Source organism: Bos mutus, chromosome 22 (assembly GCF_027580195.1).
Source record: "Bos mutus isolate GX-2022 chromosome 22, NWIPB_WYAK_1.1, whole genome shotgun sequence".
NCBI classification, from domain to species: Eukaryota; Metazoa; Chordata; class Mammalia; order Artiodactyla; family Bovidae; genus Bos; species Bos mutus.
The window spans coordinates 5597120-5612540 of record NC_091638.1 but is presented as its reverse complement, the minus strand read 5'-3'; the positions used below and the strand labels follow the sequence as shown (position 1 = coordinate 5612540).

Genomic DNA, 15421 nt, shown 5'->3' with positions numbered 1-15421 from the left:
AAGAGTCATTGAATGGTTTGAACAGGAGTCATGATGTGAGCTGACTTAGCTTTTTGAAGAAACATGGGAGCTGCCTTCCTTAGAATTGTCTTCACAGTACATGGGGCAGGGTGGCAGCTGGAGGGTTCATTGGAAAGTGAGGCCAAGTGTTTGATGGTGATAAGGGAGGGAGCACTGAAGAGCAGACAGATTCTGGGTATATTCTTCCTGGAGCTTTCTTCTCATAGAAGGCTTGAGTATTTACTGCTGTCAACTCTAGCAGATAGAGTCCTGACGTGCCTCTCCAGAAGAACACAGCTTGACTGACTGTTCAGTCTCCAGAGGGTCTTTTCCAGTCTGGGCCAGTGTGACAATGTGGCGGGGTCGGGGAGGAGAGGCACATGATCACATCTTGTTGTAGAATTAAAACATCAAGAAAAGATGCATAATCTATACCCAAACCTTTATAGTTTTTTAAGTAGGATTTTTCTCCTATAGAATTGTTCAAAATCAATATAGAAATTATAGATTTCTACAATTGATGGCTGTGGAGCAAGAGACAATTTTAATTTCAATTTCTCTGCTATTTTGGTCGCAACCGGGTGTTTGACATTGTGTGTATGTGTGAGAGAAACAGAGAGGGAGAGAAAGAGAGAGACTCTTAGAGGCCTACAGAGTGGCTGCTATTCCCTGGGCAATAGAAACCTGAAGTCCCACTAACGAGGTTAGAAAAAAATCAGACCTTTTCTGTGTGCTTAATAATAGCACTGCCTACTGACATAACCAGGGTTCCCTGAATAATTGCCCTCTTTTCCAATTTATTTTTAGGACCTAAAATTTGGCGGGGAGGAAAGTGCCTTGAGTGGTAAGCACTTCCATCCAACAGCTCAATTCTAGGCCTTCACCATTTGGCCCTAAACTATATTAGATACATCTTTCCAAGTGGAAGACAAGTTAAAGCTAAGGATGAAGCTGAGATTCATTGTGAGAGCTCTGAATGGTTTACCCCTCAGTCTGAGGATAAAAGATCAATCGTTTGCTACAGATTCTATCATTCTCGAACTGGAGAATCTTCCCGCGACGTTTGTATCTGCCTATGGACACCATTAGAGTTTGCCAGTCATAGAATTAAAGGGCATAATAAATGTAAATTCTGTTAGAACCCTCGGTAGGTATAAAAATATCTGAAATACACACAGACCCATCAGTGTGTTTAAGGGAGATGCTATGCTTGGCGAGGCACTGAAAAATATTTAAAAATTGTTTGTGTAACTTTTTGCAAGTTATTGAATATAATAAGGAGGAAAGAGATACTAATTAGAAAGAGAGCATACGATTGAATCAGAGCTTGAGGCAGAATATTGGTTGAATATCTGGATTAAGTTGCCAGCATTAATTTGGAGGGGAGCTATTTTGGGTAGGCAGTAACCTTTAGTCTCAGATATAGATTTCCACATTGACTTTTAACCTTTAGTCACGGGCCCGCAGCTGTCCAGTCCTGAAAGTGTTCTGTTCCATCCTCCTGCCTAAATTGCAAGTTTGAGAAGTTTCAAAGTGTGAGATACTGCTTACAGGAACCTTCCTGCTGCTCTGCTTTCTCCTCCTCCCAGTAGGAAATGGCCAAGTATATTTAACGGGGGGCTTTCAGAGACACAGCAAGGGAGCATTTAATCACAGGCTTAAAACGTAAAATCAAAAGAAGAGACACACTGACATTTCTTCTTCTTCTCTGGGAGTGACTTATGAAAGGAAATATACAGTCGTCCTTAAATTACAAGGGAGCATGTGTGTTCATGAAACAGACATGGGCTTGTGTTTACAAAGATCATTTTTGCACATGTCTGAAAGATGTTTGTACGAGTGAATAAAATGGGTTGAATTTACATTGCTTGAACTCCTGCATGCTCCCTGGTGCTAAACAAAAGATGCTGCAGGAATGGAAAATGGAGCTTGCTTTCTTTAACTCTGTCGTATCACTGGGCACCATTAAGAAGCTGTTAGCTTCAGTGCCTCAGACGTATCAAATGAAGGGACGCCCTCTGAAGGTGGGATCGCAAGCCGTTTCCTCCATGCTTTGCTTTGTGCTGGAATAAGATTCTCTCTAACACATGGTTTGATTGTGTGCTTCCAGGAGCTATCAGTCCACAAGAGATGGTTCCAAGCAGGAAGAACGTGGTTCTCGTGGATGGAGTCATACTGAACGGCCCCGCAACAGATGTAAAAGCAGGAGAAAAATTTGTGGAAGATGCCTGTAGACTAATAATGAAAGAGGTGGTTTTGAAGGCTACAGACATCAATGAGAAGGTAAACGTGAAAGCCTGTGAGAAACCGTGAGGATGGGACTGCTAGGTTTTCTCCACCCCTGGATGGCTAGATGTAAGGGGAAGAGGAATCATGCTTTCATTTCCTGTGTACTTTTGTTTCAAGGGGATGCCCAGATACCAAAGTTGGTACCCACTCTCCCACCCCACCTCAGCTTCCAGACCCCCATCCAGTTTCTGCTTTCCTGGAAAGCAGCCAGCAAGTGTGGGGAGACTGGCCAAGACCCAGAGTTTAACCAGGTAAGGTTGTGAAGCACAGGATGAACCTTTCTGCCCCAGATGACGACACAAATTATTAATCAACCGATGATCTGATTTCTCTAGTCTCCAGCACACACCCTGCTTTCCATTGTCTGGCGCATATTCCTTATGTTGCTAGTGAAATCAAGCAGAAGGTAGAAAAACTGTAAAAAGTGTTTAAATTTATCTGAGGGACTTTGCTAGCAGTTTGTCTGAGCTTAGACTGGAAATCTTGGGTTGCTAAGTCTGACTTTTCTGACTGGTACCAGTGACCAGTTCTAGCTTTCAAATTCAGACGAAAATTGATATTGGAATCACCACTGATGACATCTGTTCTTAATAGTAATTACTTTGTGCCAATTGATATTGTCAGAACTACTCCGTAAGTGTTTGTGTATGTAACCCATGTATTTGTGTACTGAATCTGTAAAGACACCTAAGATGCCAGTACTATCGATCAACTCCATTTTAGAGACAAGGGGCAAAGTGTGGCACCAGATGCCAAGGATGTTGCCCCAAAGAACATGCCAGTGGATCTTGGGGCCGGCGCCAGAATCCAGGCTGGTTGCAGAGTCTGTGCTTTTCATGGCTTCTCCCTGTGTTTCTCAGAATCTCACAATTAATAGCTATCACACTGATCACCTTTCATATTTCAAATCACTGAAGGTATTTCCTAATTTTGTGCTTATAATTGAGTTTTCTCCCATCTTAGCTGTACCCGGGGAATGTTTGGACCTGCTTTACTTTGGATGGAGTACAGTACTCCCCTGGAAATTTTTTATATTGGCCTTTATTCAGTCATTAAATATTAACTGAGTCTAGCTAAGGATAAAACATTATATTCAGCCCTGGGGGATATAAAGCAAAGTAAGATAAAGGCTCAGCTTTGAACAGAATCAGAATAAAAAACAGGGGGTCCCAATAAGAAGGTGATAAATGCTGTGTGGTTTGGGCAGATTTTGGGTAGATCTCACTGAGAAGGGGACACCTTGGACTTTGATGCAGAATCTGAGAATGAAATAGGTGTTTGTTGTTGTTTTTTATTTGGCTGTGTCTGGTCTTATCTGCAGCATGAGGGATCTAGTTCCCCAACCAGGGATTGAGCCCAAGTCCCTACGTTGGGAGCATGGAGTCTTAGCCACTGGGCTGCCAGGGAAGTTCCTGGAGTAAGATTTTGATGGGTAGAGAGAAGTGGGCTCAGGTGTGTTGCTGAAAGTGGAAGGTGAATGAGGGGAAGAGAGTTATAATAGGGCAAGGTATTTATTACACCAAGGGGCCCTTCATGTGGAAAGAAGGGCTCATACAGGACAGTGATGGGAGATAGGATGAGAAGGGTGGGCTTAAAATCCTAAGTTATCAACTCAGTGGCCCCAAGCCCATTGCAATATGGTAGTCATGCAGGGTGGAAAAGGAAATGGCAACCCACTCCGTGTTCTTGCCTGGAGAATCCCAGGGACAGGGGAGCCTGGTGGGCTGCAGTCCATGGGGTCGCAAAGAGTCGAACACGACTGAAGCGACTTGGCGGCAGCAGCAGTCATGCAGGGACATGCATCCATGTGAAGCTGGATTGTTATGTTGGAGTTGGGAGAGGGAGGTGAAGTTTTTATGCTGCTGACTTAGCCTACTTGGTCAGAGATTCAACACATCCCCTTTCAAAGGTGGCCTGAGGATAGGATGGGTCCCCATACTTAATGATGGGCTTCCGTGGTGATAGTGGTAAAGAGCCTGCCTGCCAATGCAGGAGATATAAGAGACTCAAGTTCAGTTCCTGAGTCAGGAAGAGCCCCTGGAGGAGGGCATGGCTACCCTCTCCAGTATTCTTGCCTGGAGAATCCCAAAGACAGAGGAGCCTGGCGGGCTACATCCATAGGGTCGCAAAGAGTCAGACACGACTGAAGCGACTTAGCACACGCACAGCACAGCCATACTTCGTGACATGATTACCTCTGGCCCCCTCTTTTGTAGACACTTTTCCTCAGCCACTTTTTTTTCAATTGAACTGTAACTTACTTTTAGTCAAATGTACTGCCTTTGGTGTGCACTTCTATGAGTTTTGACAAATCGCGTAACCAGCAACAGAATTAAACACGAACAGTTCTGCCACCCCACATGCCCCTGTGCGCCTCCGTGTCAGCCTCTGCCGTCACCTCTGGCCCCTGGCAACCACTGATTTGTGTTTGTGGGGTGTTGCTGTCCTTGAAGTTTTTTCATCAACATTACATGAATTCATAGTCCTTCCTTTGCACGGTCACACCCCGTTTGGTTGACTTCTGCCTGCCATGGTTCATGCTTCTAAGCTCAGAGTTTAATTTCGTACCTCTCGCATGATTTGATATTTCACCCTGCTTTCCCCAGCCTCCCCGATCCTGGCCTCCACCCCTTGGAGAGTCCCCTGTCTGTCTCCTCCCTTCCACAGGGAAACTTTTTAAGGATCTTCAACACTGCCCCCTCCCTCCACGTCCTCACCTCCTACGTCCTTGCCTCATGCAATCTGGCCTCCACTCCCACCTCCCTCAGTCAGACGCTCTTGCCAAGCACACCTCCTTGTTGATCCATCCCAGGAGTGCTTCCCAGTCTCTGTCTACTTTGGCGTCTCTGCAGGACCTGACGGTGGTGACCGTCTCCTCCCCCGAGCATCCCTCTTCCTTTGTGTAGTAGCTCTGAACTCTTCCGGGTTGCTCCCTGCCTCTCTGGCGTGTCCTCACCTCACAAGTGAGCTCATTCCCTTCACCCTTTGCTTATGTGCTGGCGCTGCCCAGGTGAGACCTACACCTTCTACTCTTTCTACAGGTTTCCTCTGAGCTGTGTCACTTGGGTCACATTATAACAGATGCCTGCAACTCTGTTTCTGATCTTTCACAAGAGCTTCAGACCAACTGTTACACCCCTTTGGATGTCCTGTAGGTGCCTTGGACTAAATATGCCCCAAACTCACCATCCAACCCCACCCACCATGAAACCACGTGCTGGCTGGAAAGCTCAAGATGGCCTTTGGCTATTCCTTGCCCTCATCCTTCCTGTGTTATTGCTTTCCAGGTTCTATTGATGGCGCGTCTTCAATATCTCCAGATATGCTTCCTTCCTGAGGCAACCAGCCTCATCCAGACCACTATCCTCTCTTGCCTGCTCTATTAGAGTAACTTCTCATTTCCAATTTTACTTGGAATCTCCATATTGCAATCAAAGCCATTGTCTAAAACTAATATTATCACATGTAATTCCCTTGTCCAAAGCATATCTGTTTTTTAGAGCCACATTCAAACTCTGTAATATGTGACATGAAGCCCGTCACCATCTGAGCCTTGTTTTATCTCTTCATTCATTCATTCAACATGCTGTTGATAACCTTTTGTATGGCAGGCTCTGTTAGTTCCTTGGGAGTGGTTAGAAAATTGACCAACACCTCTGCTCTCATGGTGATTGTGTGTCGCAAATGAATTACATGGGGAGGTGACAGGGGCATGGAAAAAGGAAGAGAAGAAACAGCTGGGGGGGGGTTACTTCAGGAGGTAGAGTAACACACAGCTTGTGATTTTAAATGAAGAGTGGGGATTGCTGACTTGACAGAGGGACATCTGAGAAGAGTTTTGAATGAAGTGAGGAAGTTAGCTATGAGGAGGTTTGGGTGGAGGTTGCATTCCAGGCCGAGGGCGAAGACCCTAACGTGGGAATGCATCTGGTATGCATACGGAGCGGAAAGGAGGCCAGGGTGTGGGGTGGGGGCGCGTCAGTGCCACCGGGGAAACAGATGTACAGGATCAGTGCAGGTCATTGTAAGGACTTGGGCTTTTACTCTGAAGGAAATGAGGAGCCATCAGACGTATTTGAGCAGAGGGCTGCCTGTGGCTAAGATGGAAGAGGCGCACTCTGGATGCTGACTGCGGGGCTGAGAGCAGATGCTGTGGGGCCGGGGGCCAGGGACAGAGACAAGTGGGGGAGCTGTTCCAAGATTCCAGCTCCACTTTTCCCTACCTCCCCCAAGCTCTGAGTTCAAGCCACACCCAGCAGACTTCTCTCTTCAGATGGGCCATGGGTGCCCTTGTATCTCAGCCCCTGCTTGTCCTGTTCTTCCTCCTAGAAGGCCCCTTGCATGACCCCCATCCCTTATACTCTTTGCTTGGTTCTTTAGTTGTTGTTCAGTCAGCAGACCACGTCTGACTCTTTGTGACTCCATGGGCTGCGGCACGCCAGGCCTCCCTGTCCCTCACTAGCTTCTGGAGTCTGCCCAAGTTCATGTCCATTCACTCAGTGATGCCATCCAACCATCTCGTCTTTGTCGCCCTCTTCTCCTTCTGCCCTCAACCTTTCGCAGTCTTATTTTGTCCCACTTGGATGTCAGTGCTTTCAGGACTTCTTCCAAACCTGAAGACAGAGTCCCCTGCTTTGTTGCAACAGCATCCGCTTTACCAGATGTCAGAGCTCTGGCCCCAGGGACCGGTGCTTGCCCGCTTGCATCTCTCTCTCTTGCACTGGTCGGGAAGCTTCACGAGGGTGGGGCCCGTGTTTCCTACATCCTCTCCACACCTGGCTCCAGTGAGTGCCCCCGTAACCGTGCTGTGGCCGAATCCCCAGGTCTGTGAGTGGCGGCCCCCTGAAGAGCTGAAGCGGCTTCTCGACTTGGAGCTGAGGGACGCGGGAGAGCCGCACCACCGGCTGCTGCAGCGCTGCCAGGACGTCATACGCTACAGCGTCAAGACCAGTAAGAGCTCCCCGCTTCATCTGTGCCGCAGACAGTTCTTACGTTTTCTTTAGCATGTGCTTATCCCATAGTCGGGGCGTGACCGGTGGCTCAGCAGTAAAGAATCTACCTGCAGTGCAGGAGACATGAGAGATGCGGGCTCGATCCCTCATGGGGTTGGGAAGACCCCCTGGAGGAGGGCATGGCAACCCACTCCAGTACTCTTGCCTGGAGAATCCCATGGACAGAGGAGCCTGGCGGGTTACAGTCCATGGGGCCGCAAAGAATCTGACATAGTAGAAGCGACTTAGCACACACAGACCTCATAATAAAGCTGGCTGTCAGATTCTTTATGGGTGAGAAACCTGGATGAAAAATAGTGCTTCTGAGGTTTTGACAGTGGTTCCTCTAATCCCTAGTACAGATGTGTTGTCAGGGCCAAAGATAGGTTGATAGAAAAACTGATGGTGTTAAGCAGTCTTATATAAATACTGTCTGCTCCTCGGCAATCCCCATCCTCCATTTATAACCAAGACCAGAAATTATGACTGCTACTTATCATTTCTTATGTTGGTGCCACCTGACAAATGGTAGTTTGATTATAGAATTGGTGAGGATTTTAAATCTTGACCTCCCAGAATATCGCCCCTCAACATGTTCCAGAGACTGCCTTCCTATAAACAGGGATAGATTTATTTGAAGAGTATTCTTAGAGTTGGCAAGAACCAAGTTATTTTATCCCATCTACCAGGCTCAAGAGATAAAAACCTTTCAGAAGGTACAATAATGCTTAACCACTGTGATCTTTTGTAAATGCAGCAACATGATATTTGTTTTGTGCTTAAGTCCTACTCTGACTGACTGCTAATATTCTATACACCCAGTGAATAAGTTTCAGAAGTAGGGGAAAAACTTTCCAGAATATGCATTTCTCAGTGTGATGTAAAGGTAATCTAGTACTTAAGACCATACAGGCATTATGCTTTGTGAGTTCTGACACTGAACTAAATTTAGTGGAAAGAACATAATAAAATCCTGGCTAAAAATAATTGGTTTATATTCCCTTAGGAAAGTCTGGTGAATGTATCAAAAACCCAGTTAGCATTTCAAAAGCAGAGATACATATCTCATTATTATAGTGCATGTCAGAAGCACAGAATGACATTTAGTGCAGTAGATTTTTCAGTTTACTGGATATTTTCCATAATGTTACCATGGAAATCAATCATAAATTAACACAGAACTAAAAAAAAACTTATTAAAATTACTTGTAGCAATGTCGGGTTTCCTTTGCCAGATTAGAGGAAGTTTGCCATGTTTTATACGAAAAGACATTTTCTTTTGAGCCTCTTGTTTTTCACGGAACTAGTTTAAAGAGAGAGAAAAAAAAAAACACCAAATGCTTTGAGTTGCTGTGAGAGGTCACTAACATGGTTCCCAAATACCCACATTTCTAAATAGGCCCCCTGCCTCTTTATTCTTCATCATGCTGGGCTTCTTATGATTGAGAATGTCAAGCCAGCTCTTAGCCTGGAGTCTGGTGTGAATATTCACACTGTGTAAAGCCAAGAACCTTTATGAGACCTTTTATAGGAGGGAAAAAATAGAAAGTTGGAACTAAAGTTTTTCAAGTCTTAAAGGCAAGTGCCTTTGAAGCCCGTTGAATCAGAAAGTTTATGTAAGCTGCACGATGACTCACATCTTACTCCATAGACAGGATGCCAGCTGCACTATAAAAAACGGTCCAATCTGAAAAATTAAAAGGCCACTCACTGCCAAGAGCCTGAAGTGAACCCTGTCAGTAAGTGAAATGTGTTCAAATTAGGGAAATTGACATGGATAATTTCAGAAGGTAAATGTAGCCACAGGCTTTTTGATATGTGGACAGATTGCTCAAATAATCCCTTTCTCAGGGTTCCGGTTTGGGTCTGGGTTGTATTTAAAAGGAAACAGGTAGGACTTCCCTGGTGATACAGCAGATAGGAATCTGCCTGCCAATGCAGGGGATACAAGTTCAATCCTTGGTTTGGGAAGATCCCACATGCTGTGAAGCAACTAAGCCCATGTGTTACAGCTGCAGAGCCTGTACACCTGAGCCTGTGTTTCACAAAGGACGCCCCTGCAGAGGGAAGCCTGTGCACCAACTAGAGAGGACCACCCCCCTGGCCACAACTAGAGAAAGCCTATGTGCAGCAACAGACCCACTGCAGCCAAAAAATAAACAAACAAATAAAAATTATTAAAAGAAAATGAAATAAGTAAACCAAAGTTCTCAAAAAAGTGCTCAAGTTTTGCTTAGAAACGTTGTTCAGTAGAAAGGTTTATGAGATGGATCTTCAACATTTGGTTCCCTTGTACATGACTAAGATTTAAATTTTTTTTAATTGAGATATGATGTGCATTCCCTAAAGTGGACAAATCTCAGGTGCTCAACTTAGTGAATTTGTACATATCTGCATGTAAGTGACCATCACTCATATCAAGGTATAGACCATTTCTGGGACTCCAGAGGCTCCTTAAGCCTGGTGCTAATCAATGTCTCCATGCCAGAGGTACCCAGAATTCTCACCTCTGTCAGCATCAGTCAGCTTTGCCCAGATTGAGCATCATGTAACTGGAGTCGTGTACTGTACGCCCTCTGTATCCAACTGCTTTTATTGTCTGAAGGATTCACTTTTGTTACTGCTGTATCAATAGTTTTCTTGCTTTTTTATTGCTGTGTGGATTAATATTCTGCTTCAATTTACAGACCATCCAAGATTTTTCAACCAGTTATATGCTGGACTTGATTATTACTCTTTGGTGGCCAGATTTATGACAGAAGCATTAAACCCAAGTGTGTAAGTACATTTTACTGGAATTTTACACTGAATATGGATTAGAGATTTTGTTAAGTAGATGAAGTTTTATTTCATGAACTTCTTTTTAATTGTTTCATTTGTACAGTGTCATCATAAATAATGGAAGCATCTTATGACACTTAGCAGTGTTTAAAGAGCAGTTTGATCTGATAGTGCTACTGTGAGATGGTTAAGGCAGGAATTCTCTCCACTTAACAGATGAGAAAATCGATTAAGCAACTTTTCATTTATTCCTGCATGAAAAGCCATATCTGGGCTAAGGTGCTGGAGAGAGTCTTTGTGTAAAAGCAGATGTTAGCTTTGCCTTCAGGAAGCAAATAGTCTAGATATAAAGATGTTGCATGCAAATTGATCCAAATGATCTGCACAGATTAATCTCATATTTTCAAATGAAGGAGAGGTACATGATACTATAAATATATATGGGACAATTTTTCCTAGTTGTGCACTCAGGGAAGTCTTCTCTAAGCAGGTGACAGCTAAGAGGTGGAGAATGAGTGGAAGTTAGCTGGGTGAAAAGAGGAGGAAACAGCACGTACAAAAGCCTTGTGGCAGGAGACAGCCTGACACACGCTACAAACTGACAGGCGGGGTGGGGAAGCTGAGAAAACTGTGAGGGGTGTCGGGATGAGATTGGAGCCAGACATGGGGACCCAGTGGGCCAGGTTCATGAGTCATTCTAAGTGCAATGAAAAGCCCGTGAAGATTTCCAAATCACTAAGTGACATTTGCTTATTGAGAAGATCACTGGAAATATAGAAAGTGGATTAGAAGGGACCTGTTAGGATGGCATTGCCTTAGTCAGGTGAGAGATGATAGTTGCTTGGATTTAGAGAGAAGTGGTAGGAATAGAAAAAAATGTGTTTGGAAGATAAAACAGAAAAGCCTGGATAATATACTGGATCTTGGAAATGGGAACAGGAGGGAAGTTTATAAGCTGATGCCTAGGTTTCTGGCTTTAATAGTTGGGCTGATGGTCGTGTCCGTCATTGAGATGACAATTTTCAAGTATACAGTGGAAAAAGTAAGAGCAGTAATTCAGTTTTCTTTCTTTCTTTCTAGTAATTCAGTTTTCAATTGTGAGCATTTGTGTTTGCAGTAATTTCAAAATATCTAAGGCTATGCTCTTGAAGAGTTGAGATATACATGGGCCTGGAATCCTGGTATTTTTATGAAATTATAAATTTAGGTGTTATTGGTCATGGATGAGATTCCTTAAGTCAGGCTTCCCAACTCCTTCTGCTCTTTGACTCAACCTGGGAGCTTTAAAAAAAATATTAAAGGAAAATACCACCCCCCCACCCAACCAATAAAAATCCCAACAGAGACCAAGTAAATCTGAATTTCTCTCAGTGTGTCCCAGGCACTGATACATAGTCCAATAAGTGATTTTAATGAGCAGGATGGAGACATGTTCAATAATATTAAACCAGGAGTGGGAGAAGCAGCGCCTGCAGGACAGAACATGGAGGGAGGCGAGCAGAGGGCTCAGCCTGGCCTTGAGGGCATCTGACATTCCCTGGTCGGGAGGCGCAGGCCCACCTGCAGTGGAGGGAGAAGGAGGAGAAAGTCCAGGGAAGTCTGGGGGCCATGGAGGAGCGTGTGTCCAGAGTCCCGTGTTGTTGAGTGTTTAAGACAAAGACTGACAAATATCCCCTGGATTAACAACCTGGGTGTCATGGGTGACTTCCGTCAGATGATTTTTTGTAGAATATTCAAGACAGATACCAGGTTACAATGGGTAGAAGAGATAAGTGGTAGGAAAGATAGTAAAATTACACAATTCGTGACCCTTTCCTTGTAAGTCCTGGGATTTTTCTAACTCCTCATCTGGGTTCTTTTACTGAAATATTTAGAGGCTTTTGAAGTATTAAATTGCTGAACAGGCCCCTCAAAATCTCACTAAGCCATGAGCACATTCTGTATCACCCCCTCCTCCACCTCCAGGTTTATAGTTGAGCTAGTTTCCAAAGCAGAGAAGGCAATGGCACCCCTCTCCAGTACTCTTGCCTGGAAAATCCCGTGGATGGAGGAGCCTGGTAGGCTGCAGTCCATGGGGTTGCTCAGAGTCGGACATGACTGAGCGATTTCATTTTCACTTTTCACTTTCATGCATTGGAGAAGGAAGTGGCAACCCACTCCGGTGTTCTTGCCTGGAGAATCCCAGGGACTGGGGAGCCTGGTGGGCTGCCATCTATGGGGTCGCACAGAGTCGGACACGACTGAAGTGACTTAGCAGTAGCAGCAGCAGTAGTTTCCAAAGACAAATTTAATAGTAATTTTTTCATACTATAAAGGAAATAATTATTTCCCTTTTATGTGTAATATGTTTTTTTTTACATATGTCCCCATTTTTCACACTTTTAGTATGTGTTAGTTTCCTAAACATGGTTGAAAATAGAACCTAAATTGTTGAAAAATGATGTAATGTCTGTAGAGTGCTTGGCACGTAGGGAGGTGATACACAGTAGGTGTTCTTCTTTTTCCCTTCTTTACCAAAGTTTTTTTTTTTCTTCTAGATGTTAGCATAATTGCATTAAATTCCGTGACTATAAATTTAAATGTGTCTGTTTAGCTTACTTTAGCTTACTTATTTAGAGTACACATTTACTCAGATTCAATTTAGTGTAATCACAGAATTGTTGGAGAAGGAGATGATACACAGTAGTCATCCTCCAGCTTTCTGGAGAAAGAAAGAAGTGTTACAAAACGACCTGGTAACTGTCTCAGGCTGGACTTCCTGGGCAGCTGCTCTAGATGGAGCTTAGTGGGCAGGGTGTTTATTAAGGGAAACCCTTAGGATCTCTGTGGGTGCTGGAGGGGAAGAAAACAGCTGGGCAGAGTTAGGAGTCAAGCCACCGTGCAGGCTCTGAGACCCCACCAGCTGACTCCATGGATCTCTGGAGCTACCCTGGCCCTGCAGGGTGTTCTGGAGCCGGGACCACGTGGCCAGGCCTAGTTGGTCCTCCAGATGGACCTGTCATCAGGTGTGGATGACCACAGGACGTGCCTAAACGGGTTAACTTAGCAATGCTCCCTGCTGACAGCATTCCAACCCTCAGCCACAAACCTTCACAGCAGGGATCCAGGTAGCACTTTACAGTCAAATTGCCACACTGTAAGAGATGTCCATAGTGCTGTTGCCGTTTGTACCAACACCGGAGTGTGGTGGAGGAAACCCAGGCTCTACAGCTGGCTGCTAGGGTAGCTCATGGTAGTAGCCTAATAAACCTGGTTGCCACGACAATGGTTTTTCTTTAACCAATCTCCAAAACAGCATCCAAAGAGCAAAATGGCCACTACTCATGGCTAATACAAAGACTACAGATGCACTGCTTTGATCTCTCCCAATGGAAGCAAAAGTTTTCTGTAAATTAAGACTTCGAAGTAGCTAATGTCCCTAGCGCACCAGCTCCCGGCATTTGTCCAGCCATGACCAGCACTGTCACAGTCTCTGGGTATTTCTTCATTTCTGAAGGATTCATTTCCAAAGGCTCTACCCACACTTCAGCAGCCACTTGGTTTAATAAAACTATGTGCATTTCTTGGGACTCCATAGGGATGGTTTGACTCTAGCCATACAAGTGAAGTGTTTTTTATATCTGTCTAGTTATACGTATGAGGTGTCTCCAGTGTTTCTGTTGGTAGAAGAAGCGGTTCTGAAGAAAATGATTGAATTTATTGGCTGGAAAGAAGGAGATGGAATATTTAACCCAGGTAAGTACAATTAGTTATTGCCTCCATTAAAGCATCTGCAATTTTATTCCTGCCTTAATATGAGGAACAACTCCCTGCAGATTTCCACATGACATGAAGTTAGGTATGAATCATGCTACTTGGGGAGGATCAAGTTTGTGCCTTTCTCCAGAGTATGATATTTTGTATAAACGCTACAGAAATGACATACCTGCCAACAAGAGAGATGTCTAAAATTTTGGATTTATATCCAACACAAATGAATTGATCTATTGGTGGGAATTTGAAGGGCTATGATATGTTTATCAAGCTTATCAATTCATTTTACTTGAGAAGTTTCCTGAATTGTATTTTGTTTCCCCTACAGTCTTTCTTGGGGACCAGGGAGGAGCACATGCTGTCATTTTATTGATTAAAGACAGAAAGAATATTATTACTATTAACTGTGGAGACATGGATACCAGCCCTACATCCATAGATGGAAGCTTTGAGTTTAGAAAAATTCCAGAATGAGAGACTAGACCAAAACTTCTGGAGCTAGAGATGAGGACGTGTGTAAAAGGAATGGGAGGGGGGTGCTCCCTTGACTTTGACAGTCATTTGTCATTAGACAGGCGTGCCCACAGCCATCCGTGCCCCCCACTGTGGCTGGCGCTCTGGGGACAATGACAGCATGCTATCCATGTTTCCATTTTTGTTTTCACAGGTGGTTCAGTGTCCAATATGTATGCCATGAATTTAGCCAGATACAAGTACTGTCCTGATATTAAGGAAAAGGGGCTGTCTGGCTTGCCAAGATTAATCCTTTTCACATCTGCAGAGGTAAAAAAAAAATTATTTTTGTTATGAGATACAGATTTTCTGAAAATGAACATGTCATGGAAGAGGGCTTGTTGGTTTGAGGGCTCCCAAGGGTGCTTTTTGTCAGTGTGTAAGTCATGCACCTATGTACAGCATCGTATTTAATTCCAAAAGAAATTCTGATGCATTTGATATTGTAAGCCCTGGCCACCCTCTTTTGTATATCACCTTTTATTCAAGATTTATAGTCTGGAACGTTATTGGAGAAAAGAGAAGACTTAATTTCAAAGTGCCACCTCTTTCTGTGAATCTCTGCTTTGAGTGTCTTATTTATTAGAATTTAGGTGATTGCTGCTGATCTCAGCTCTGTCTTCTGCTCCCATTTCCTTGTGAAACTGATTGCGTTGAGTGGCTAACACGAGGGCCCTTCTAGGAAAGGGAGCTATTCAGTAACAGTGACGTCACACAGACATACAAGGGGATGTTACCACAACCCCCCTGAAGTGAGAGGTCAGCCTGTGGGTGGGGGCGCAGGCCCGGGGCTAGGCTGCCTGGGGCCAGTTCCTGTCTCTACTGCCTACTCTCTGAGTGACCTGGGTAAGTTGATGAATCCTGCTGTAACTCAGTTTCCTAATTTATAAAGATGAGTGTATCAGTCAGCTCTGATGTAACAAATTGCTCCTCAACCCAGAAGCATGCAGCTCTAGCCAGACATGCCCCTCCGGTTTGGGGACAGCTGAGCAGTGCTGGGCTTGCCTGGCCCATGGCTGCTCGGGGCGTGGGTGGGCTGGGCTGACAACAGGGATGCTCCCGCAGGCTGGCCCAGCATTGTCATGGCAGCGGTG

At 44.6% G+C, this 15421-nt stretch overlaps 1 protein-coding gene across 3 annotated transcripts in view; it reads left to right on the top strand.

The window, feature by feature from the left end:
• GADL1 (glutamate decarboxylase like 1) overlaps positions 1 to 15421 on the top strand; it is a 194450-nt gene that overhangs the window by 37377 nt on the left and 141652 nt on the right. For 2 of the 3 annotated variants that reach the window (XM_070359089.1, XM_070359088.1), the window contains exons 2-6: positions 2111 to 2283; positions 7113 to 7239; positions 9968 to 10058; positions 13690 to 13796; positions 14482 to 14597. In XM_070359089.1, coding sequence (XP_070215190.1) covers positions 2111 to 2283; positions 7113 to 7239; positions 9968 to 10058; positions 13690 to 13796; positions 14482 to 14597 — 614 coding nt within the window. Of the gene's footprint in view, positions 1 to 807; positions 845 to 2110; positions 2284 to 7112; positions 7240 to 9967; positions 10059 to 13689; positions 13797 to 14481; positions 14598 to 15421 lie in introns of those variants that run through there. The other variant, XM_070359091.1, reaches the window with a different exon arrangement.